The 26,542-nt window shown below is 44.5% G+C and overlaps 2 protein-coding genes across 6 annotated transcripts in view; one reads left to right on the top strand and one right to left on the bottom strand.

The window, feature by feature from the left end:
• LOC119389346 (phosphorylase b kinase gamma catalytic chain, liver/testis isoform) overlaps positions 1 to 10,553 on the bottom strand; it is a 69,521-nt gene extending 58,968 nt beyond the window's left edge. For 2 of the 3 annotated variants that reach the window (XM_037656565.2, XM_037656567.2), the window contains exons 1-3: positions 10,404 to 10,553; positions 9,806 to 9,928; positions 2,192 to 2,364 (exon numbers count right to left, since the gene is read on the bottom strand). In XM_037656565.2, the coding sequence (XP_037512493.1) occupies positions 2,192 to 2,364; positions 9,806 to 9,909 (277 nt within the window). In that variant the 5' untranslated portion in view covers positions 9,910 to 9,928; positions 10,404 to 10,553. Of the gene's footprint in view, positions 1 to 2,191; positions 2,365 to 9,805; positions 9,929 to 10,230; positions 10,320 to 10,403 lie in introns of those variants that run through there. The other variant, XM_049414406.1, reaches the window with a different exon arrangement.
• Positions 10,554 to 10,609: 56 nt separating this feature from the next.
• LOC119389344 (LIM domain kinase 1) overlaps positions 10,610 to 26,542 on the top strand; it is a 74,648-nt gene continuing 58,715 nt past the window's right edge. For all 3 annotated transcript variants that reach the window (XM_049414404.1, XM_049414403.1, XM_049414405.1), the window contains exons 1-4: positions 10,610 to 10,847; positions 22,686 to 22,821; positions 23,268 to 23,377; positions 24,668 to 24,923. In XM_049414404.1, coding sequence (XP_049270361.1) covers positions 22,738 to 22,821; positions 23,268 to 23,377; positions 24,668 to 24,923 — 450 coding nt within the window. In that variant the 5' untranslated portion in view covers positions 10,610 to 10,847; positions 22,686 to 22,737. The remainder of the gene's footprint in view (positions 10,848 to 22,685; positions 22,822 to 23,267; positions 23,378 to 24,667; positions 24,924 to 26,542) is intronic.

Raw genomic sequence — 26,542 nt, 5'->3', positions numbered from 1 at the left:
AAGATGAATTTACGATAGCGTGATCTGCCTCGCTGCGGATTTCGTGGCAGAATATGCAGTTGTCTGCAAACAGCTGAATTGTAACTGGTATGTTTAGCACTATGTCATTAATGAACAGTAGAAAAAACGGGACCCAAGACTGATCCTTGTGGTATTACAGACTGCAAAATTATACACCCAACAACGTGAAAGTGGATGGCTTAATGTTTAGTACCACCAAGTCACTAAAACGCTGCATTCACACGATATTTAATACTCCTTACGTTTAGGATGATGCCAAGTGCACTTTGCGATGTGCTTGAGCCACAAAACAGCACTCATGCTGCAATGATTATGGCGAACGGAGGGTACGACGGCAATACATAGCCCTCTCAACAAGTGCACTTTGTGGGGGTGCTATCACCCCCTGTAAAGTCATTTGTGCCTCATGGCGCATGCACGTCTCGCGTATTAGTCACAGTTAGGTTTAACAGCCACCGAGTGAGCAGTGGCGCTGTGCTTGCGTGGGTTAGGGTTAGCGCGATGGCGCCGGCAGCGCCGCCTGCGGGAGAGGTTAGGCCGGCGGATAGAAAACAGCAGCGACTCTCTTTGGGGTTTGGTAGCGTGCGTGGATGGACGTCTCCCGTGGTGAGTCCATGGGGGGATGATACCGTGGCTCATTTCCCGTGGGCCCTTCGTGGTGAGTCGAACGTCGGCGACGCCACATTCGCGGTGAATTGTATGTCTTATGTTGTCTTGGGTTCGTTATGTTTTCCAGGTATTCTATTGGCATTGTATAAGGTTACTTAGTGTGTTACTAGTTGTGTATTAGATTCGGCAGGAGAGATCGTCGTATGTAAAAGAGGTTTATAAATGTACACATGTTTGTTGCACGACCGCGTGACTGTCTCCGTGTGTTCCGAGAGCGGCGATCCATCTTCAGACCCCACAACTTACTGATCTTGATACAGTGCATGTACAGCCTAGCAAGGCCAAATGCTTCCGTAAATCATGTTAGGCATACGTACAAGCAGTGAAAATTGCACTAACATAACAGAACAAACCGCCCTTTGAGGACGTCCATGAACTACGCGCACATGCAAACACGTCGTGGTCAGCAGACGACGCAGGAAGCAATCCATACTAGGCGTGGTTCAGCCAGTAGCCGCCAAGCGGCGACTCCGCTCGATCTCGAGGCCAATAGACATTCCTTCCGCAAATCAAATCCCATGCTCAGCAGCAGATCATCGCACTCACAATGACAGATTGTTCCTATAAATTGATTTACGCAGCTACTATACACTTACGAGAACAAAGAGTTTTTGTTCATCCGTGGACTTATGTTTTTACGGGATGTCGGAAAAGTATATGTGATGGACAACGCTGGCAGTGACGCATGATGATGTGGAGCTTCACCAGACACACACACAGCTAATATTGCAATCAATTACACATTTTACTTAAAGGGCCCCTAAACCACCTCCAATAATTTTTTAAAAATTTCAAGTAAACGTGTGCATTGAGTCACAATGCCGCCATGATCAGCAATGCCAAACGCGGCAGTGCTACGAGCCGTGGGTGGCCCACAAATTCCAAGAAACAACCCCTTCACCTCTCCAGGCCTTTCGGCAATCAACCCCTCGGTGTTCGCCCTGACATCAGCATAGCATAGAAAAGAGCAAAACAGGCAAGGGCCTCTTTTGAATCAACACATGTAACTCTGCTATTACCACACCATTTCAAAACATTCTCACGACTACGTGCTTGTTGTAGACCAGTGCACAGCTGCAACACCATACCTAAATTTCAACCTCTGGGTGGTTTAGGGGCCCTTTAACTGCTGGTGCAACACAATGCCAGTTAGAGAATCACTGACTCACAGTACTTTCATTATTTTTGTTTTGACGAGAGCACTGACGCTAATGAAAACTTTGCAAAGGTATTGTAGTTGGACAAAACGCCACAAGACGCTGCTATGATCTCTGCTACCAATATCAACGGCTCCGGTAACCCGTAAAAACGTAAACGGTAAGTTACGTCTATGGATGAACTAAAATCCTCTTGTGACAAAACAAGAAAAAAAGAAATGACAGAACCTAGCCTGCAAATTATTTGCTCTAATTTTTTATTTTCTGATACAAGGATGAGCTGAATGACTGTACGAACTCTATAAGGTAGTATTATCAATTTGCAGTATAAGTACAGCACTTACTAATGTAGGGGTGACCAGCCACTCTCTTCAGCACGTCGATTTCCCTTTTCGTTGCCTGGTAGAGACTTGTTGGCCCGGACCCATCGGTATCGGAGCTAATGTCAATTATTTTTGCAGCAAACTCTTCGCCGGTCTCCTTGTTGATGCATCGTCTCACTGTACTACTTATCCCCCTGCAACAAGAACACGTGAAAAGTTTAACGTAAGAAAAACTGCTGTCATTTTTTTGTACAGGCTAGAATTCATAGCTGCAAAATGTTTTAAGAACAATATCTCGCAGTACTTTTTATGAACTATTATAGAAATGCCAAAAACGTAGCAGGAAAATGTTGACGTAGCACCATATTTTCTGCAATATGTCGGCCTAATTTGCACCGCACAGTTTGTACGTGAAAAACCGCGTTTTTGAGATTACTTGCAAGTTTCACGTCCTATAAGCACTGTGCAAAGCGCTGAAAATGCCACCTGTCGCCACGGCTCAGAAGTGTAGGGGGGCTCGGGTGAGCAGTGTTCCCGTGAGCATCAAGGTGAGTGCTGTAGTTGCTGTGATAGTTGTGCTTTCAATCACAATTTCATGCTTCTGTCAGCCTTCAACGATGCCCAGAAAACACTGCTGCATAGTTGGCTGCTCGAACACGTACAGAAACTCACCAGGAACACACTTCTACAAGTTTCCGGTGCTGTCTCACAAGCAAAAGCGACGGTGGCGGTGAATTGCCGCTGTTCGACACGGAAGGTAAGCAATCATGCTTTGTTTACACTGGTGTTAGAATGATTACTGTGTTTTAAATGTGAAGCATTTCTTAGCGAACCTCTGCGACTTTGAGCGTATCTATCCATCTAGCCGCCTACGACTTTGTGCTCTCCTGGCCGTTTCGTTAATGGGATGTATACCAAAATTGCTTGGGCATAACATGACCATATCACGAACATAAATGACAGGTCATAACATGAAAATCATGATATGCATGTCAAACAGTATGATTTACATGCCACGGCCTTGGGGCTATTGCGGATGTTTCATTAATTTGATATATACCAAAATTGGTATGGCGTGACAAGAGTTCATGACGAACATAAGTGACAGGTCCTAACGTGCAAATCATGACGCACATGTCATGTACAGCATGATTTACATGACATGGTCTCAAGGCGCTGGCGGCCGTTTAAATCTGTATGACGAACATAACTGACACATGGTAGCATGAAAATCATGACATGCATTTCATGTACGACATGATTTACATGCCACGCTCATGGTGCACTTGTGGCCGTTTCACTAGCTTGATATACGTCAAAACTGGTATCGCGCGACGTGACTGTATGACAAACATAAATGACAGGTGGTAACTTGAAAATCATGATATAATTTACAGCATGATTTACATGCCACACTCATGGTGCACTCGCGGCCGTTTCGCTGGCTTTATATACACCAAAACTGGTAATGCGCGACACGACTCTGTGATGAACGTAAAGGAGAGGCGGTTACATGAAAATCATGACATGCACGTCATGTAGAGCATGATTTACATTCCACGCTCATGGTGCATTCGTGACCGGTTTGCTAGCTTGATATACACCAAAATTGGTATTACGTAACATGATTGTATGACAAGCATAAATGACAGGTCCTAACATGCAAATCATGACATGCATGTCATGTACGGTATGATTTACATAACACTGTCATGGTGCGCTTCCGGTTGTTCTGTTAACTGGATATATACCAAAACCAGTATGGCATAACACGAGTGTGAGATGAACATAAATGACAGGTCATGCATTGTATATACCAGAATATACGTTTCATTAGCATGGTATATACCAGACTGTACATGCATGCATGCATGGCAAACATGCGATATATAGTGAACTAGATGCCATGGCATGAATGACTTCATTTGCCTCAAATACAAACAAGGCGATCTATGCAGCTCTTTACTGGCAGCTTCGCATTACATCGATTCCCACAGTGCGTGAGCTTTGCCGGATTTTTTTTAATTTCTCCATTAATGTCGCCACGCCTTTAGTGAACGCTACCATGTTGACAGTTGGTCACCTCGTCAAAATTCCGGAAGCTACAATGCACATGAGGTCGTTGTTACTCATGAGACGCGATGCCTCTTTTTGAAAAACGAATCATGCGAAGCGTCGATTGAATCACACACAGGCGCCGATTGAATCACACATGTGCTACGTGGAATCGGCTGCATGCTCAACCTATCGATCACACTGGCATGCGATCTTCGGTGCAGAATGTTGGCTGTGCGCTCAATGAGCTATCTGCATATTGGCTGTACAACCTGGCACGTGTGAGCACTGAAGGCTTTGGACAGGACATCAAACCTCATTTTTAAATCCTGTTAACACGACTTCATAGTATTGGGAAACGCACGAACTTTAAAGCCTGATGTCTACCACTAATGCACATTCACTTTACACAAGTTGTGTGATGCGTGGGGTCGATTCTGAAACCTTCAAGTTTTTTTTTTCTTTATTCTTGCTAGTGGTGCTAGATACTGCTGTTTTTTTTTTTACATAAAAATGGTGAATATATGTTCACGCTGCTTCATTGTAGTTCTGTATCTCCTTTGAAAATGATTGCAATGAAGCATGTGGTTTAGAAGCAATATTTATGATCACTTTTCACATTTGCTTTCAAACTGTGAATATTGCAGATATGTACTTTTAACTAATTGCTTGCTTCTTCCACTTTTCTGTAACATTATGGACATTTTAGAGATGATGGGAGCTCCTGGGAGGCTATGAAGAACACCAGGATCTGCAGCCAACATTTTCTGAACAGGGAAATATCAAATGATCCAATAAACCCAACTGACGTAATTATTGTTGGAGTCCTGTACGTGCTATTTTTTCTCAAATTTATAGTGCTGGTTTGGAAGTTTTACCAACGCTGACATTTCATGTGGCCACACCTGTACAAATCATTTGCCAGCGCGACAGCACTCCCTCAAAATCTACTATAAAACATACACATGTAAACGAAGATAGTGTGTCCATAGAAAACGATGGTTCACGCATCAACAAATGAAGCCAGCCATTAGAGGACGGGGCGTTATAAAGAAAGCGGCGTATGTACAATGAGCACCACTTCGTAGATTATGCGCCGGATCTCAGAGGCCATGGTCTGTGGCAAACACTTGGCGCTCATTGCGACAATGTCGTCCCATAAAGCAGTGAAATCAGACGCATGTCCACTATTATAAGGTGCAGTTCCTTCGCGCACACTGTGACCACAGAAGTAAGTATTTGGAATAACAGAGAGCTGACCTAGTTGGTAAGTATTCATTCTAAAAAGACAGGGCGTGCAAACACGGACACAAGAAAGAAGTCAGGACACCACAAACGCCGACTAACAACTGAATAGATGCACAACGGCGGAAAAGAAAGAAGGTACGAAAACTTATCTGCGCATGCTTATGCAATAGGCGAACCTATCAATCCAGCACGCGTAGGAGCCTACGCGAAAAATAACTGTTAAGGCATTTGATTTCATCTTTATGCAAGTTAATCGACGGTTGGCTCACGCATGCGCTACCACTGTTCTCGATATGCCATGCCTCAATCATCAGACGCGTTTCTTCATTCCTATGTCGGCACAAAACTGCACATTCATTGAATTTTGGTGTGCATTCACTCTCTCGACAATGTAACGATAGATTAGAAGGTGAGCCTCCGGTTAGTGTCCTTTTATGTTCTAATAATCTCTGGTTAATGCAGCGGCCCGTCTGTCCTATGTAGAAGCGGCCGCAGCTTAAAGGAACCTTATACACCACACTTGTACGGCAATCAGTGAATTCGTTTAAGTGTTTTACGAAACAAATATCGGTTCGCTTCTTGTCTTTTACTCGTACTCGCTCATTCTTCCTCTGCACAGCGGCACATTATCTTACCTAGCTTATTGGCAGCCGTGAAAACAACATTAACGCCGTATCTACTTCCTACTTTCTTTAGCCTTTTCCGCCGTTGTGCATCTATTCAGTTGTCAGTCGGCGTTCGTGGTGTCCTGACTTCTTTCTTGTGCCCGTGTTTGCATGCCCCGTCTTTTTAGAAAAAGTATTTGGAACTCTCACAAGCAGCAAATCATGCACGCACACATCACCCGTGCTTACAGTGAAAGCAGGAGTCTCCGGCATGAAGGCTGCCTGCGGTTCTAACGCCCGCCGCTACGCGGCTTTTGGTGGCGCCCCTACAAGCACTGCGCACCGCCTATAGATGGTGCGACTGCACATCCAACATGGCGGTCATTAAGACTATTGCAGAGTGACAGACAGTTCAAGAATGTACATGTTTGGCAAAGAGTGCCGTTTTTTGCACTTCGGTAGCCCCCCAATTTATGTTTTCATGAAAGCATATTGTAACGAGTAAAGGAATGCTGGGTATGTGATTAAAACCACACTTGAGGAAGATAAATATGCGTAGAATTGTAAGTCAAACATGCTCGTCGCGTTGCTTGCAGTGCTTAATCACACTTTGCAACGCCTGCTGTGTTAGCACAATATAATAATTGGAGTCTCAGTAAAAATCTCTCATTAATATCAGACACATTCCTGGAGACTTGCTTTATTTCATTTTTGCTTGCATTGCATTCTGCTGCTTAGCTTGTTCAGCTCACTTGAAAGCCTGAAGTGGAGTAAGTAGACGAAAAAAAATGTGTTGCCCTTTGAGACTCAAGCACAAGAATCATTTGAGGCATGTGCGACTACCGGAAATATGATTTTATGGTGCTTTCTTGATAAACAAAAACAGCAGAATGCCACAAGAAGTCAGCAAGCAGGGAATGAAATGAGCACAATAACTACGAGGCATGTGCGACTACTGGAAATATAATTTTATTATGCTTTCTTGATAAAAAATAAAACAGAGGAAGAAGTCGGCAAGCAGGGAATGAAATTAGTGGCAACACGCAATTTTCACGTTTAAGAAATTATCTTCCGTTCATCATGCTACATTTTCGGTGCTTGAGAAATGCAATGAATAGCACCGTACAGGACAGGAATGACAAAAATAGGACGATCAGCAAGTAATAGGGGAGACCCACGCTGTGGGAGGCGCCGTGGTGCCAGGCGCTGTCAGTTAATGTGGGGCGAAAACTCATTCCTCGACAGTTGGCCCCTCCACTGTCCCCTTCAAGCTGCCTTGAAAACGCGTTGCTTTGCTTGCACGCTGCACGCGTTCTGCACGTGTTTTTGAGAATTTCGCGTCACGCGCGGTTAGAATGTACACGCTTCTGTTCGCGTGGCAGAAATTTGGTGAAAGGTCAGCGTCTGCTCAGCCATGTAGCAGATGCAGAGCAAATGATAGCAGACGACACCGTCCTCGTCAGAGCGAAGTGCATTTCACATGTGGAGGACAACGCTTTTTACGATTTGGAGTTAGCACAATGTTCTGCACGTTCGTAATTATATACCTGTTTTATTTGGTTTGCTGTATGTACTATACACTATCCATGCTTGTTACTGGATTCATGGATAAGGCCACTTCTCGTGCTTTAGGTTAAGCGGCCCTGGCACTGTGACTGCTACAAGTTGGGATACCTTAATTTACTAGCAACCATTTGAGTTATCGTGTGGTACGCAACACTCCAAAAATAAATGGTCTATTTTGGGCTTCTTTCTGTCCCGCAACAAAAATTGACATCTATCTCGCATGTCCTTCCTTGCATTATCACCGTTCTCATAGCCGGTACTCCGAGTTCACGAACAGCGTGCGTACTATCAACATGACATAGCATTATTAATAGGAAAATGACGAGCGCCCAGCTTTCAGAAAAACTTTTTTTTTTGTGCAATCTGCGGGGGAAGAGCCAATTGCTGTCAAGGCATTTTATCTTGGTCATTACCGAAAGTGCACCGTGTGGTACGGGCTGTACCTGCACACTCAGTAACAACTAGTTCACTGTATCTGCCAAAAAACCAATGGATGTGCAACAACGGCTAATGTATTTTTTTTTTCTTTTTTCGCAGTTGTCGTGGTTGTGCCCACTTAAGCATCCATACCTGTCATCTGCTTTTTTCGTACCATCTGTTTGGGAATCAGTAGAATTTCACTGGTGGAGTTGACCACTTCGTGTTTGCATGGCCATTGTGATAGTTGACGACGCAGCAATAGTTCCCTCCTTTTTGTTGGGATGACATCGCGGAACGAGGGGTGTTTCATGTGCAGCACGTGCTTCGCAAATGTGTGGGAGCCAAAGGGTGCGAAGGGGTCGTAACAAGCTACTATAGTACGCTTTTTCCGGCAGGGGAATGGCAAGCACTGGCGTCGACGGGCAAACTTGAGCGGGTCTCCCCTATACCGAACAAAATGTGCTGGAAGTGTGAAGGTCATGGAGGCACTTCGAGGACACCTCAGACATAGAATGATGTGATGGACATTTTGATACCAGACCTTTCATTATATTCTAGAGGCGGAACACATTCCTAATCAGTTCGGGTACTGTGCGCACAGCGACTGTGTTCAGCAGAGGAACGAAGTGCGAGAAATGTGATATGAGGTGCAGCTATGGAACTCAGACACAAAATAGGTGCTGCATACATCCATGGGCCTTGGTTATTTGCATGTGAAGTTTAATCACTCACAGCTTTTTGAGGCACTAATCTGAAGGGGAAGCTTGCTTTGCCTCCTGCTGCACGCTGTGAGCATCGAGATTCGCACTAAAATCAGTTGCCCCTATTTTTTTTTAATCGCACCTCTTACGCGGCCGTTCCTGCGATGAGCAGCATCGGCTGGCGTTGGTGTAACCGATAGAGCGAACGAGGATGAAAGAGAGCGAACGCAGAGTCTGTCGATATCGCGAGCCATCAGCGTCTAACCTCGCTTTCTTCCTCCGTCACGCACGCTGGCCCCTCGGTCGGAGCTCACACGCATGAAGGGCTGGCATGTGCACTGCGGCTGGATTCGCTTGTCGTAACAGAGCTGTTGGCGTTTTGCTTGGTTCGCAACGGCTGCAATGCACAGAGTGGTGTGCATAGCACTCGAGCGCTGGCAGTTTCTGTGGCAATATGTAACGAATGTTACATTGCTGCAACTGCGAATAGCTAAAACTTCAAACACAGTTGGCATCGCCCCAACACGAAGCTGCACTCAGAATTAGCATTAGGCAGTATCATAAATCGTCGCGTGAATTTTTTCGCTCACCTTGAGAAACTGAAAGTGCTAATTTCGAGACCGGGTACAATGTTGCAAAACGACCACTACTGAGACAAAACAAATGACAACATTTCCTGACACAAGCAGGCCCAACATTTCAATAATCTCGACAGAGATTCGGAGCGGCGCCACGGCACGTGAAAGTTGCGAATACCAGGGCCATTTGCAAAATGTCCCCTTGCGTTACTTGAATGATGCCGCCGGCAAGCCTGCACACGTCATTTACCATGTATGTAGCCTCCATATATAGCAGAACTTCGTTCACAAGGTTTAAAAAAAAACGCGGGAAAAAACGTACTGTCCAAATTCACTAAAACATCGCGCAGTTTCGCTTGATAACGACATTGCAAACATTGGCACCGGGAAATCGTTTGAAATGGGAACGTGTCAACGACGTTCCACCATATTCCCCCGAGCAAAGGAAAAAAGGAAAAGTACCTTCCCAGAATCTCTTTCGGCTCATATTTAGCGTAGAATTCTTTAGCAACATCCTTGTCAGGAAGATCATCCTCTTGCCGCTCTTGCAACTTCGGGGCAACCATGACACAGGCTCTGATATACCTGAAACAAACGTGCAACAACTTTAAGAACAAAGATATGACCGACAGCAGCGCGTTCAGTTGGGTTGGTTGGCACGCACTACATCATGTCAAACATTGGAAACAGCGCCGACACAGGATGAACATAATCTACCATGTTTGTGCTATTCAAACTTTCGTTTTTAGAGAAGGTATGGCACCGACCGCTCTTTTCGCGAACTAGTCTCTTCGGCAAAAACAACAGCAGATACATTCCCATTTTCGAAGTGACCTCAGATTACAAAAAGAGCGCTTCACCGTGACGCACATCGTGTGTGTACCGACCTCTAACCATGACCGTGAAGTGGCTATCACGCCGTGATGTTTTAATCGGCTTCTAAATTCAGTAGCCAGGTTGGGCACAAGACTCCGATCGCTGCCACAAGACAATAGGTTATTTTCTCCACGGCTTTGTATAGTCGCAAAGGAGTAGCAAAACTTGGTCTCTTTTCGCTCACCGCAGACAATCGAGGTTAAATTGCGTCCATGCTATTTTCGAGTCTTCATTCTATACGGGATGCGGAGGAAACCCAAGTCGCACGACCAGTTGCTGAACACCACGGCAAATCTGAAAGCAACTCCCGACGCAAAAGAAAAATAACAGTGAACACAGATGGCGCGGAGGGCGTGCCTTCAGAGCGCATGCGCTTGCCAGCCAGTGTGATCGAAATCTTCATGTAGTGGTGGAGCATGGAGACATCAGGTTAATATCCAAATTTGCTTCCGAAATAACGGGCTGCGTTTAACTAACAGCAGCTAACCTGCTTCACTAACACTGAGTAACGATGGAATTTCGACTTGACAGAAGAGCAGCCGTTGACTTGTGAAAGCTGTCTGAATGCGATTGAGGACGACGAGTGTTTGCAGGCGCTTCACACGGTGTGGCATACCGATTGTTTCAGGTGAGTTTTAACCTTGTTTTTTAACATAAGCGTTCTTTTTTCCTTCCGCGCATGGCTTTTTGCTGTGTGAGAGCTTTGAAAGTTGGTGGCTACGTGTATTTATGATTTATTTTAGTGTGATGCTTTTCGTCGAACTCGTGTTTCGCCCTTGTTTGTGATACGTTGTCATGCTCGACATCGTGGCATTTCGAGCTTCGTTCGTGCCGTCTCCAGCGGATGTCTTTGCACACAATGCTATCGCGCTGTTCAGTATGCTTCACGCTGATCTGCCTCGCGGAAATGCAAACAATTCTTCGCCGCGAGTTGTCACTACGCTGTCCATCGGTCCTCAAGCCCAAATGCACAGCGCGGCGGCGGCGTTCGTACGGCCGCTACATTTTATGTAGCGGCCGTGCCCGTGGCATCGTTGCTGCCAAAGATGCTGGGTTTCTCGTGAGTCATCGCGTATCAATCGATTGGGAAGTGCGCAATCGTGCAACGCATATCTTCCCGTTCGTCACATATCTGCGGGAAGTTATCAGCCGGTGTCCGCATCACCCGCATGGTATGTACTGCGCTAACGGCGCTGAGTTCCGCTGCTCTTCGTCCGTTTACACCTGCAGTAATGTGAATTTTGTGATGCCTTGTCACAAGTGAGCACTGTGACAGACTTAACTAGAAGCACAAGTTTCTTTGCCGTGGGCAGGTGTTCCCAGCCGCGACTGAAACGATCGATTTCACTGTTTTGCTGGTACACTATCCGCTCATATGATGAGCAATAGCTGTTTTTGTGGCATGTCTGTTTCGTGTGCTTATGAAACATGGCTGAGGAGGTAGTCGACATATTTTGCAAGCTGGGCTTTGTCGGGCTACTCGCGCTCCTTAAAAAACTGCACATTTCTACTTTTAATGTCAAGATGCAAACTGGAAAGTCTACATAACCTTCCTGCATTCCCTCTCTTGCCTTGCATATTTTTAATGGTACCATTTGCACCTGTTTGCTTATTCTGCTTTAAAAGGACTAAGGTATTTCAGAATTTATAGCATATTTTTCACCACTGTAATGTGAGCATTCATTTCCAGTATTTCAGCGCTACAGGACACATACCGTCCTCTCATAGCTGGAACTCAATAGCGTACTGTAACAGGCATTTCGGGAACATTTCATGCAATTCAAATTTCACATTCAAATTCTTTAGAAGAAATTGGATCTGGGGACACTTCAGTGAGTGAATAATTTGAAATAAACTGAGGAGGGCTGAAGTTTACTAATTATTGGCTCAAAATGGCGTAATAGCAATTTCTAGATCTTTCCTTGACGTTTCAGGAGAACCACATGGGCTGGCAGTACTCAAAGCATTCAGAGGTGTAAAAATTCGGCAGATCCCACGTACCGTGGGAGTCTATGTTTGCGAAGCATGCGGCGGGTAGGTGGCTGTGGCGTAACGTTTTTTACTGAGCGACACGTTACAAAATGACGCTAAAGATTTGTATAAATTTTATACGCACACGTATATATGTTGAAGAGCCGCATATGTGTTATATAACCAGTTGTTCACGGTTGGGTAACGCTGCCAATGACAAGGTCGGTATTACCAACACCAGAAGCGGAAAGCTGATATGTAGTGCTTATACGTGTCCCGAGAACGCACGCACGTTTCACGATCCCGTGTGCATGTTTGCAAGAAGTTTTCCAGGAACAAGGGCATCATCACCGTGATCAGTGAGCACCAGCAGCTGGAAATGACTTGTTAGAGGATCCGGTCGTGATCGTGGTGACGAGGGGTCCATGTCTAGTGAAGTATGTGGTATAGTAGAGCTGTTGGAATTCGTGGATACCTCGGTCATTTCGTCAAAAAATTGTCTGTCGACAGAGCCGGCGACATGTCGGAACCTGAAGCCACTCTTCGCGTTGGTGAGGTATAGGCCGTCGAGGCTGGTAGGCCTGGATAGTGCTACGTAGACCAACATCAGCGGATGGTGTTTGTCCTATTCCTAGACTACCTCGGCGTATGTGACGTACGTAGCCTAGTCTACAAAGCGGCTGTCAATCAGTCTGTCATCATCCTCGGTCAGCATGAGGCCATCGCCCAGCCTCGTAAGAAATGAAGGGGACACTGCGTCGGTCTGGTGGACGAAGTGCACTTTATGGTGCGGTGATGTGAATATCATACATAACTTTCGTTATTGTATTCCACCGAGGTCGAGCAATGCTTCAATATAGCTGGCTGAATCATAGGAATACAAACGTAATGTTCATTAGACTGCTATAAAAGCGGAGCCAACACTGGAACTACCGGCGTTAATCTGATATGACGCCTGTATCGTAGGAGTACACATCGTAGGAGTATCATGTAGTGTTTATTGCTTTCTTGTAAAATTAGATAGCCAGCACCACAACCACAGTTGACGTTGCACCGACATTACGCCTGCGTAGGCTGTTTCTCCAAACCAGTTTATAGACCTGGCGTGGCTCAGTGGTAGAATACCTGATTGCCACGCAGAATACTTGAGTTCGATTTCTGCTGGGATCCTAATTTTCATTCTTTCAATTCGTTGAGTCAACGCTGCGTATGTTGGTTTTCCTTAACGCTCTAGCATTTAAGTTACCAATGTCTGTTCTCGCCGTTCCTGGGTAGATATAAACTGTCAATCACCTGTGGCGCATACCCGTACACCGTGGCCCATGGTAAATGAGTATGTGCCACACGTGTCTAGTGGAAAGGGTTTGACGACGTACGCGACAGGATTTTAATGTTATTCATGTCATGACCCGGCAATCATATACGTCAAAACCTCTTACCCTCCCATGCAAATTTTGGTCTACACCAAGTTAAGGAGGCGATCATGAGAGCACCTAGACGTAGGCGGCTAGACAGACAGACAGACAGACAGACAGAAAGAAAGAAAGAAAGAAAGAAAGAAAGAAAGAAACGCTCAAAGTGCGAGAGGTTCGCTAAGAAATGCTTCGCATTTAAAAAAAATTTCAATATGCTTTCATAAAAAAAAACGCCGACCAAGGTAAAATACACAAAAATTTAAAAAGACAACGTTTCGGCTCCCCACACGGGAGCCTTGCATACTTCTTAATGTATGTTGTTACTCGAGAAGTTCACATTGTGCATTACTGCAATGTAATTGACGAAGTACAAAGTGGTCGCATAGCCGCAGCACACCGAGCTTTGGTGTCTGCCTTCTCTGCCTCTGTCTTTCGTGGCCACCTTCGTTGTCGTGCACCACTTGACACTGATGCCCCACCAAAACTCGATCAGGAAGACACCGCAGTGTAGTTGGCGCTTGTAGACTACGCAGAATCCATCACAAGCGTGTCAAGAGCCCGGTGGCGTGTGAGAACATCTGTGCGCATGACATTTCTTTAGAAGTATCAGTGCACCCACTACGTGTGTTTAACAGAATACGTGCACTAAGGTGTGTGCCTTATGTAACGGGTAGCATGCTTTAAACCAGGAGCAATTATGCGCAAGCAGGCACGTAGGCAAGGGGGGGGCCCGGGGGGCCCGGGCCCCCCCCCGAAATTTTTCCAGCCCTCTATATTTCTAGGCAACTTTTTTTTGTTTTTGCCATGGAAAGACTGTCTTTCGAACAATTAGGCCTTGGGCCCCCCCCGAAAAAAAATCCTGGCTACGTGCCTGTGCGCAAGAAACTTTTTCGAAGTTGTGATGCACCCACTTCGCAGTAATGTGTGTGCCTCTTGTAATGGGTAGTTGGCATTAAACGACCAAATCGTTACGATATTCACATGGTGTGACACCTGATGACAATGCACGCTTGTACCACGCAATATTACTGTGATATTACATCTCGTACCGTGACACCTGTATACAGGATGTATATGTTTGCGAAGCATGAAAGTTACTTTCAGTGCAGTTCCAAGCAGAGGCGTGGCTGTGTGGTAGAACACCTGCTTGCCACGCAGACGGCCTGGGTTCGATTTTCACTTAGACGCAAAATTTTTATTATTTATTTTCTTTGTAGCTTCCTCGATTTTTAGGTCATGGACAAGATGATGATTTTTGCTCACAACCAACGACACCGACACCGGAATTTCTGCAAAATGAGCTCTTTAACGCTATCACAATAAAATTTGCCAGACCTGCGCTGAACACGCAGCACAGTCATTGCAAAAGCTGGAAGAGCGGCCTTTCTAGAGCCCGTTGTAGACGCTCGTGGGGCCACTAATACAAATACACATGCAAGGTACCCACTACGCCATAAATCGTAATTTTTATGAAGTAGGGAAGCACTTACCATGCCATTATTTGTCATTCCTTGGAGAAGCGTGGTATTCGCTACATATCTGTAAGACATTATGCACACTTTGTTCTCTGGCTGAGGACGATGAATAATTATGGCTCAGCCCTTTGTAATGGGTTGGAAGCATTCAATGACCCACTCGCACAATTCACATTACGTGATGCCTGGTTGTTATTTTGATTCCTTGCCCGACTTGACACCTGTATAGGGTCTTTTTGAGAAGGAGTTTCAAGAACTGTTGTGGCTCTGTGGTAGAACACTCGACTGCCACGCAGAGGGCCCAGGTTCAAATCCGATCCTAGAAATTTTTTTCTTATTTTGGGCAATAGCAGTTACAGACACCAGCAGCAGCGGCGACGGACAACTACAGCGCCAAAATCGGCTGTTTTGTGACCTCGTAACAGCTTTCGCTGTAAAACACTATTCCCATGTCGTGCCTTGGGGGTATGGTTGGGTAGATCAGCCAAAAAAGGGATTTTTTTTATTTCATCACTAAAAAATAATACAGACCCTGAGGAGCAAAACCATGCATTGGTGACTGCATAGGACTTCTCAAAGCTATTTAAAAATGACACCATGAACTGTGCACCTGATGGATGCGAGGGTTTGTTGACATAATCGTTCCCATCATTCTTTCTGCGTATATTCATAAAAAAAGGCAAGGAGAAGCTTGCTATAAAAAAATCCGTAAACAGGGAGTTTGTGCTGGAGCCGTTGCAGCCTTGAAGAAGGCTTGTCGAAACGTCGGCTCCAGCACACACCCCCTGTTTACAGATTTTTACTGTGTATATGTATTTTTAATAATAAATGTAGCTAGATCAGTTAAATAGATTCATTTGCTGCCATTTTGCATAACTTTTGATTGCAAATTTTCTCATCAAGGATGCTTTTGTAGCGTAGTCATTGGTTTATGTTGTGAGCACTTTCCGCGTGTGTTTTTAAACGAAAGCGTGCTTTTCTCACGATCAGTTTCTCAAAAGTTTTCCAAACTTGCTCTACCTTTCTTGGAAAACTATCTGACTGATCGCGCTGAAATTTTCTCAGATTATACTTCAATCTCTTACGAATAGCCTGAACCTAATACTTTGAAAAAGTGTGTGTGTTATAATTAAGAAAAAAAATTTTTAATGAAGTCTTACAGCGCATGACAAGTGAGGCCTATAGTATTTTTGCTTGTGACAGAAATGTAGTAACCCGTTCTTATAGCTAGGGATTAATGCCACTACTATTGGTGTATCCAGACGACGGACCGACCCGCGAGCGGCTGAGTCACGTGACAGTAAAAACGCGAGTGGCCCGTCCGCTTGCGCCATACACATGCGCAGTCCGAAACGGGAGCAATAAAGCCCGGACCGAGTGCAGTTCCAACCGCAAACGATGCTGCGCGCGCGTCTCAAGAGAGAAACCGCATGTTCGAAGAGCTGCCGGCTCACTCGGCTACTGAAAAAAAGAAGGGAAAAAACCTGTCTTGTTGACACCCCACCCCTCCGAGCACGCGGCCCGCAAGAGAAGAGGGGGACGGACGGTTCGTGAAAATGTTTTCGGCATTGTTGGCCCTCCCGATCCGCGGCCCAGCTACGGACTTCCCCAACCGGAAGTGGAGGGTCACGTGACGGCGAGGCCGCGGGCCAAAAGAGCGGTTTGGCCCGTCGTCTGGATGCATCTTATGCGGAATCAGCATGCCAAAGTTGACGGGCATACTGTTCCTCTTTCTTTTTTTTTTTTTTTTTTTGACAAAAGGTACATTTAAGTTTACTCCACAGCCTAAAACTTAGTGCTCAAATACAAAAAAGTAAGGAAAGCTGCAGGGTCAAAATCGCATAAAGTGAGAGATACAAGCTTTCTCATCGAACATGCAAAATTTCACAATAAAATATGGAACAGTTCCTGAGATATAAAGCTGAAACCAAGACAACCCTACCATACCCGCCTGAAGTTCTCCCTAACTAAATCGTGTGTGCATGAAATGAGCACCAGCTTTAACGCACAGGTTGCACGTCTGCCTTGTGTCGTAGTAGCCACTGTTGCCGAGCGCTTAAAACGTGCATTTTGTTAAGTTTGAACATGGTTGCAGAAAGCAATAGCAGCGAAAGTGAATCATGGCTATTCCTTACATACCTTCGTTATAGCACAGGCTAAAGAATGTGGGAAGTAGATGTGGTGTTAATGTTGTTTTTACGGCTGCGAGTAAGCTAGACAAGATATGCACGGCCGTGCAGAGAAAGAATGAGCAGGTAGAAGACGGTAGGTGGACTGACATTTGTTCCGTTTAGCACACCAGCAAACTTACAGGCTGGAGTGGTTCCTTGTAGCTGTGGCCGATTCTACATGGGGCAGATTGGCTGCCATAATAATAGGAGACCAATGGAGCATAGGAGGTCGTTAACCTGAGGCTTACCATATAACCTCTCTTTAGCATTGTTGAGAGTGCAAATGCACACCAAAATTTGATAAATGCGCAGTGTTATACAGGCATAAGAATGAAGAAACAGCTGTTATGGTTGAGGCTCGGCATATCGATAGTAGTGGATGTGCATGCGTGAGCCAGCCTTAGATTAACTTAACTGTTGAAGCATTTAATTTCTTCTTTAAGTAGGTTAATTAGGTAAGCTAATCTCACATATAAACCTGCTTATGCCTGGTGGCACTACCATTCCTGCACATGCACAGATAAGTTTTCTTCTTGGCCACCGTTTCAGTTGACAGTCAGCACTTGTTTTGATTTCTTCTCCTGTGTCTCTGTGCCTCACCTTCTTTTATGACAAATCCTTACCACCTAGCTCAACTTTCCATCATTCTTGGAGGATATGAACAAAACTGTTACTTGAATAAATTTCCAAAGCAGCACTTGAAATTAGAGGCACTGCACATATGCATGAATTAAGCAAGCTTTTTAATTAAGCAGTTAAGAAGTCACCAGGTACGAAACTAAGCATTTCCTGACTTGGGTTGCCTCTTCCTTATTGTCTGGAGACACCTTGCAACCAAGGAGGCGAACTTCCAAAACAAATAATTTAATAAAAAGCCAAAGGCAGTATCAGATTGCATCAACATACATTTACTACACGCTCCCCTCAAAATACGGGGCAGAATCAGTGTGTCACTCAATTTGAACCAGTGCTTGTGGCAGATCGTATGAGAGAAAAAGTAGGCAAGAGCACCCTTGTTCTATGCCCAGGGCTGTCTTGTTTAGAACTTGCATCTATTTCATTCTGGCTGACCTGGCACGGCAACATCACTCGCATGCTCAGTTGGCTCGAGTGTCGCTAACAGTGAACAAGAGGTCTCGCCTTTTGCACCGCGCTATGTCGACGTGAGACTTCGCGCCGTCCTTTGTCGTTATCCAGGCCCTCTCCAGATGTCACCTGCACCGGGGTGGTTCGTGCTACTGTATGGCATGCCTACACAGGGTGAAACACGCGCCCATCTTCTGTTATACTCTGCAGTGCAGCTGGCCTAACGTGACGACATTACTCACAATACCATAAATTGGTCCGAAGGTCACTAGTAATGATGAAAGCAACTACCTTAAGAGAAAATAGAATTAGCTGAGCTGTTGAAACTGATCAACAATAGTAAACTCGGTGACATGCAAAACTATAACGTCAAAGAGTTCTGCAGCATTGAAAATGGGTGAAAGCTGAAAGGAAACTCTGCATGGGGAGTACTATAATAAGTGCAGTAAAACGTAACCCACAAGAGTATTATGAACAATTTTAATGACATAGTGAAGGTGTCGGAGCACTTCTACTCTAGACTGTAATTCACACATAAATTGCCCTACAGTGGGTGAAATCAATCTGACCGGATACCGAAGTTCCATCCGTAACTATTGATGAGGTCAAAAAGGCCCAACAACACATGTCATGCAGACAGCTGGACAAGACGGCATAGCAACTGATTAGATCAGAATGAGGAGATTTTATGTTTAAGAAGCAGTCGACACTACACATCATGCCATAAATCTTCACATGTACCGCCGAGTTGGAAAATGCTGATATTTTGCAAATACATAAAAAGGGAGACTTAAAAGACTTAAGGAACTACACACTGGCCAGCCTACTTTCAGCATTGTATGAAATATTCATGAAGGTAATTTTGAAGAGGATAAGAGCCTTACTTGGCTTTAATCAACCTAGAGAGTGAGCTGGCTTCAGGTAAGGGTAATCCACCATGAATCCCTTCATGCGACCATTCAAATGATTGAGAAATCTGCCAAATGCAGGAAGCCCCTTTATATGGCTTTCAAGGAGCATTGCTAAAAACCCCAAACAAAATGGCATAGGGTGGGTGCATACTTGAAACTATATATCGGAAAGCCAATAAAAACACTATAAATGCATGTCTCCATCAGGGAAGTGTGTACTTTGATCTGCTGGGTACAGCTGCTCACGCACGCTGTTTACAGGGATTAGCGGATGCTTCATACCTTTGTATGTGTTCTTTTCACGGGCTTGCGTTGAAGTCGTAGACAGCATGCAGGTTGATACGCTGGCTGCAGTGGTCACATTTCCTTTAGCCAAATGTTCTGTTGATTTACGCCAGATTGGTTGCTAATGGGAGCTGCTAGCCTTAATTTGTATAACATTCCAGTTTGTTGGTATCATGTTCATTGCTTTGCCTTTGCGATTTAAGAGCTTCAGGTTGAGCACTTGACTAATGTTGGCTACCCCTAGAAATTGGTTCAAGTGCAACAGGCTCTGAAAAACCACAGTGCAGAGCTGCACCTGTTTATTCATGTAAAGTTTCCCTTGTGGTGCTGATTTACGAATGTATCTAGTGGGGTATCATTCAGTTCTGTTTGAAGCCATATTCTAGTCGTGCTTTACCTGGCCAAATATATCTGACATGCTGTCAATTAATTATTAACTATGAAAACAAGAAGTGTGAAAGCTGGGCATGCAATTTTAAATGTCTTTTTGTTAAATTGACTCTAAAGAAAAAAAAATTTTCTCGTTTTAGTAAACCACTATTGCCAATCACCACTCTTACCGTGAGAAGACACTTAGTAATCCAGAATACGTGCAAAAAGAAATACATGTGATAATTTAAGAGCGAATTGATGCAAGCTAGTTGGTACAAATCCATTGTGAAAAAACAGGCTGCGTGCGAAGTGTGGCTGCCAGCCACGTTTCAACGAGACCCGAGTGCTACGCTCATACAACAATTTGACAGCTCGTGAACTGTATGAGGCTTATGTAATTAAACGTAAAGATGATGCTTGCGTGAGCGCGCTCTCAATAAATATTAGACAAGAAGTGTTACTATCTCCGAAACTAATCAGCATGACAAAACCTTAAAGTAACGTTGGACGCAGGCGTGGCTAGAAGAATTGATGTGTTCCCTCTTTCCCGATTTATATGTTCTTTGTATATTTGAGCGTGTGTTCAATAAACAATTCAGTTGGCAGTCAGCGCTGGTCCTGTGTACTTCCTGTTTGTGTCTACGTCGCGCTGTTTTTAAATGTGAAGCATTTCTTAGCAAACCTTTGGCACTTTGAGTGTTTCTATCAATGTCTCTACCTACCTACCTACCTACCTACGTCCGTCCGTCCAGGTGCTCTGATGGTCGCCTCCTTGACTTGTTGTAAACCAAAATTGGAATGGGAGGGTACGAAAACTTCATGAATATGACTGTCGGGTCATGACATGAATAATGTGAAAATCCCGTCGCGTACGTCGTCAAACCCTTTCCTCTAGACACATGTGGCACATACCACTTTACCACGGGCCGCAGTGTACGGGTATGCGCCACAGGTGATTGACAGTTTATATCTTTCAGTGACGGCAAGAGCACACATAATTTAAAGCCGACATCGGCAGTGTTGGCCGGACGAATGAAAAGAATAACAATTAGGATCTCAGCAGGAATCAAACCCAAGCATTCTGCATGGCAGTCAGGCATTCTACCGCAGAGCCACGCCAGGTATATTAATAGGTTTGGAAAAACAGCCTATGCAGGCGTAATGTCGGTGCAATGTCAATTGTGGTTGTGGTGCTGGCTATCTAATTTTACAAGAAAGCAAAAAGCACAACATATGTACTCCTACAATACAGGCGTCATATCAGATTAACGTCTGTGGTTCCATTGTTGACTCCGCTTTTATAGCAGTCTAATAAACATTACATTGCTATTCCTATGATTCAGCAAGCTATATTGAAGCATTGCTTGACCTCAGAGGAATACATTACTGAAAGTTAAGTAATGATATTCACATGATTGCACCATAAAGTGCACTTAGTTTTGATAATACCGACCTATGTACTCTAACGTGAGCGCTGACGTTATGTCGCACAATAAGTTACCCTTTAAAGGCCAACTCCGGCGATTTTTCGAGGTCGATGGATCTCAATGAAATTCGCTGGGTACGTTCCTTTGAACGTTTATGTCATTTAGGCCAAATTGACATGCGCAGATTGTTTGCAAATGAATTTTAAAGATTGTCTGCAAACGCCCTCCTGGCTTCCCACAATTATTGGCAACATTGCGTCTGCGATGTCAGTATTGGGAAGGCAGCGGAAGTGACGCAGCCGAGGGCACCGCTAACTTCGGCGCTTCGGCCGCTACAGCGAGCGTCTGCTGTGCACAAGGCGACGGACAGCGTTGGTTTGGACGGCGCTTCGCTGGTCGTCCCGGCTGTCACAGTTTTCATACTCCGCGCCGGCGTGACCGGCATGCCTTGCACGACTTCCGGTTCGTTCGTAACAACGTCTACGTCATACGTAGACAGTACACTTGGTTGGGTTTCGGTTTCGGTGTTGCGCTTTTTTGCTTATTTAAAATTATTCTCCAATTTGCCGAGTATTTCTGCTATCGGGCCCGTAACAGGAGCTTCTCAGGAACATAAAAGCACCATTACTTTGACATGGCCAAAAAATCGCCGGAGTTGGCCTTTAAACACCATTGTTGTCGACATGCCTGGTAAGCCTACGATGTGAACACAGCTACTATACTTACAAAAACACCTCGATCTGCCTCGTAACTCTTGGCTCAAAGCCATAAAATACAGCATAGAAGTACTCGCTTACTGCTTCGCATGAAAGCGATTCCCACAACGCATGAGATCAGCCGAATTTTTTTCACAATGGACATATGGTACCTCCACATTGAGGTTCCCACACCAGCTCGGCGTGGCATCATATATTTTCACGGCACTTCTAGGGCTTAGGTAATTGCTTATCAGCAAAGCTTGCTTACGTTGTGTTCTAAGGAACCCATAGTTTGAACGTAGCAAGTTTCAGAAAATGCATTGAACCAATGTGGCCAAAATACGCAAAAAATGACTTTCAAATTCTTGATGTCACAGTGATGTTAATGTGCTGAGGATTCGGTGTGAAATACATGAATGAAACTTTGACCTTCATTACCTCTGTAATTAATTTATGGTGGCAAAATTAATTACACTAGAGTTTTGAAAGAATAACTTACCTGTCTCAACTGATTTAATGTTTCACTTTAATGTCCTTGAATGTGGATCTTGGCACAATGATTGTGTACATATTGCAGTTTTTGTTTAGCTTGTACTGACTTGTTTGAGTGCCTACAATGTCTGAAGGTCTTTATTTATTGCTGTATCCTTTTCAGGTGCTCCGTGTGTGACATTTTGTTGAGCAGCTGGTACTTTGAAGAGGATGGGATGCTGTTCTGCAAGAGTGACTACCTGTACAACTACGGCGAGGTGTGCCAGAATTGCTCGGAAATTATTACTGGCCCAGTCATGGTAAGCATGAGTAGCAGCTTTAGAGGAGACTTTCATAAAAGCAGCTGCTTTTACTTGTACTTTCAAGCTTCTCTTGGATATGGTTGATTTCAAACCAGTTGGGTACTAAGAATTGAAGCCTACACTGTAACAGTCATCTTTTGCTCTGTGTTCCTTTACTGTGTGCCTCATTAAGCCTTTTGCAATACCATCAAATGCCTGTGCCACAAAATGACCTCTGACAAAATGAAATATTTCTTACATCCCACTTATATTGTGAGCATTATGGTGTGCAACTTTTACGATGACGTGACCTGTATTATGAATTTATTTGAAACATGATATGTATGTGTTTCACTGTAAGCATTTGGTTTTGGTGTTCTGAGATTACCTGAAAAAGAAAGGGTAGTATGGTTGAAGGCACTGTGTGCTTCTGTGATTCCCTAATTTGTATGCGAATTTTTTAGGTTGCAGGAGACCACAAATTTCATCCCGAATGCTTCTGCTGTGCAAGCTGTAATGCATTTATTGGGGATGGAGACGCATATGCCTTAGTGGAGCGTTCCAAGCTTTATTGGTAAGTGTGTTGTTTTCTGGCATTATGTGCCACAGTTACGCGTTAGCATTGCTTATACCCTGTAAGGGCTCCACTTGTTCAGAATCTTCTGGCCCACAAAATATGGAAGAAGCCGTGCCTCCCCCAAGTAGTGTTGACGTTGTTGTGGAGGACTAGAGTGGACTTTCTTTAAATGGAGCCTTGAGAGACCAGGGGAATGTTTTCCACTTATCAGGAGTTCCACTTACGGAGCGTTTTTTTCTTTAAAAGAGGCAACTACTTGTTTGCATAGAAGAAGTTAATTACAAAACAGGAAGCCAGTCAGACACTGACTCATATGTCAGTGATAGCATCTACTGCACGCAACGAACGATGAACCTTGAAGCGTGTTTGTGTGTTTTCTTTAAGGTTGTCTCTCCTTACTTGTACCCTTGTTGCTAGGGCAAACGCGTGGGCCTCCAGCAAGTGCGGCTGCTCGGTGTAGCACTAGGCTTAGCGTACGGAACTGGATCTTGCACAATGGTAAACACACTTGCCAAGGGTGCCAAGGCACCGTAGGCAGGCTGCATTCCAGCGATTCCCAAAGGGGTTGTTAGACAGTAAAGGAAAACGCAGGCTTAAAGTGCACTGCTGGAAAAGACAGAGCAATCCCAACGAGCACGCGTCTCAGTTCATACCAAATCCGAGACTACGCACATTACCACTACGAGAACCAATGCATGGTGAAATGTGGTGCCATTTGCCTTCACGAGTGAACGGCAGAGGGAAGGGATTAGCAGAAAAGGGGAAACGTCGGCGCAGAGGCCTCATGCGTGCCTCAGATCCCCGCACATCAAGACTTCTGAGATTCTAATTTTTCATGTTTATTAAAATATTTAATACACACTCTCTAGTAAGTTTTAGCATTCTACAGTTGATCTGGAGAAATATAAACTGTTAGTGACTCGTAAATGTAAATATTTAGTGGCAGAAAAAGTTGGTGCAAAATGTGTGTGCTACTTTTTACATATTGTCTTGTTACAGAACGAAAACTATGCAACTGACTTTAAAACTGACTAGATATTTGAAATCGGTATAAAAAAACTCTGTAAACAGCAAAAATTTCATTTCTCTAGGCTTCTCTCTCTTTTTTTTTTTTTTCTAGTAACATCTTCCTTTTAAAAATGTGCAAGATTCTGGGATTCGATTGTTTGTCCTCACTTCCATTTACCGTGTTAGTTTAACATGCATCTTGGTTGTTTACCAACAAACATTGTGCTTGCAATGCAAGAGTAGCACATTGTGATAATGCTCTTGTGATGGCTGCTGCAGTGGGCCTTGCTACCGGCACCACATGCAGCAGCCTCTCAGTCAACACAGTGTCCTGGCTGGGCCACACAGCATTCAGCTGCTTGAGATTCCAGCGAGCAGAGGGACGCGCAGCATCAAGCTGGGCTCACCTTGTCTTGGCCATCACGGGGTCCACATCACCGACCTGGATGTCAGCCCCGACCTCATGGCATTGCACATTGGGGATAAGATCCTTGAAGTCAATGGAACACCTCTCAGCAGCCAGTCACTGGAAGAGGTGAGCACTGTCAAGTCCCACTGCACAAATATCACAACCATCTTCTTAGTTGGGTGCAAGAACAGCTATGAAGAAGTCATCTAATTGATCTGTTCGGTGACTAACTTTTCAGACCCCCCCCCCCTTTTTTTTCGGGCATATTCGTTTAGATTCAAATTCGTTTAGATTCAAATTTAAATTGAAGTAATAAAAATGAACAAATAGTTGTATATTAGTCTGCATGTATTCCCTTGTAAAGGTGGTTTCACTGCAGTGGAGGGGTTCTATACTGTGAATACACCTGCACAGGGGAAATCCGCAAAGCCCCACATCAAGGTTAAATGGACATATTACCCTCACATCGATTCATCATTTTTTAAGTTTGTTTGTTATACCGGCTTATATGCTCTATGTATAGTAAATTTTAAAACGTAACGTATTTTACAGGTTATCACTTGCATTCCACCGAAAGTCAAATCCTGCTACTATTCTAAGTTGCTTCCACTTCCCTTTGAACCAAAAAGAATGACATTTGCACATACCTTGTTTCAATTTTAAAAAATATTGTGCAGGTTAGTTGGGTCATGACAAATATGCTCATTTTTCTTTATAATCAGGGTGTCTACCAACCGGGAAAACCGGGAATTCTCAGGGATTTTGGTTAGGGGTCTGGAAATACTCAGGGAAAACTCAGGGAAATTGTGCTCATCCACAGTAAAATCCAAGGCAATGATTGTCGCGGTAACGCTGGCTCGAGATTTTGTGAACGCAGTTTTTCAAACCGAACGGCTGCGGGGAAAGGGCGCCCCTCGATGCTCTCCTCGCCTTCGGAGCGGTGGAGTAATGTGTGGCGTACGGGAACCACGGCACATCATGTCGCGCAGTGTTTTCGGGCTGTTCTGTGACTATGCGGTGTATTTCTGTATTCTTTGTCGCGCGTGGTGCGCGTTAACGCCCGATATGGTGTTTTTGTTGAGATCGCTTGTCAAATAACCAGCGTGATTAGTGGTAGAGGCGGCAGCAGTAGATGCAACGAGCTTGCGTTATCTTGCAAGCGATCGTTATCGTTATCTTGCAAGCGATCGCGAACGTGAATACTAGAGTGACATCATCGAGCGACATGGTGTCTACCCATCTAAACATGAAACAAGGTTCTGTTTCACTCAGGGAATTTTAGCAAGAACACACGGGGGAAACCTGGAAAACTCATGGAATTTAGAAAGGCCAACTTAGTAGACACCCTGATAATATGTGATATATACTATGCGAGTTTGATTAGAAATTCTTCGATCAAATCGCTATTCACGTCGAATTCGCTTCGAACCTAAAATTTACTATTTGCACAAGCCTAGACGAAACCAAAACTAGCCGCACCGTGCACGCTTGGATGCGCAAGCGAAAAGCTGGCGCGCCGCTTTGGAAAGGAAAAAAAAAAGAAACGGAGACATCAGCACATAAAAAAATTCCACGTATTCCCGAAGTGTGGCAGCATATGTCAAGAATGGGCTGCCCATTTGTAAGGGGTCGTGGTCCCAGTCAAGCCCATTAGAGGCTTTTTGACCACGGCCCTCAGCATCCCGAATGTTGAAATAAATAAAGTTCAAAGTTCAAAGTTCAAAGAAAGAAAAATGATTGAAAAA

The sequence above is a fragment of the Rhipicephalus sanguineus genome, chromosome 4 (assembly GCF_013339695.2).
Source record: "Rhipicephalus sanguineus isolate Rsan-2018 chromosome 4, BIME_Rsan_1.4, whole genome shotgun sequence".
NCBI lineage: Eukaryota > Metazoa > Arthropoda > Arachnida > Ixodida > Ixodidae > Rhipicephalus > Rhipicephalus sanguineus.
This window is presented reverse-complemented; position numbering and strand designations above follow the sequence as displayed.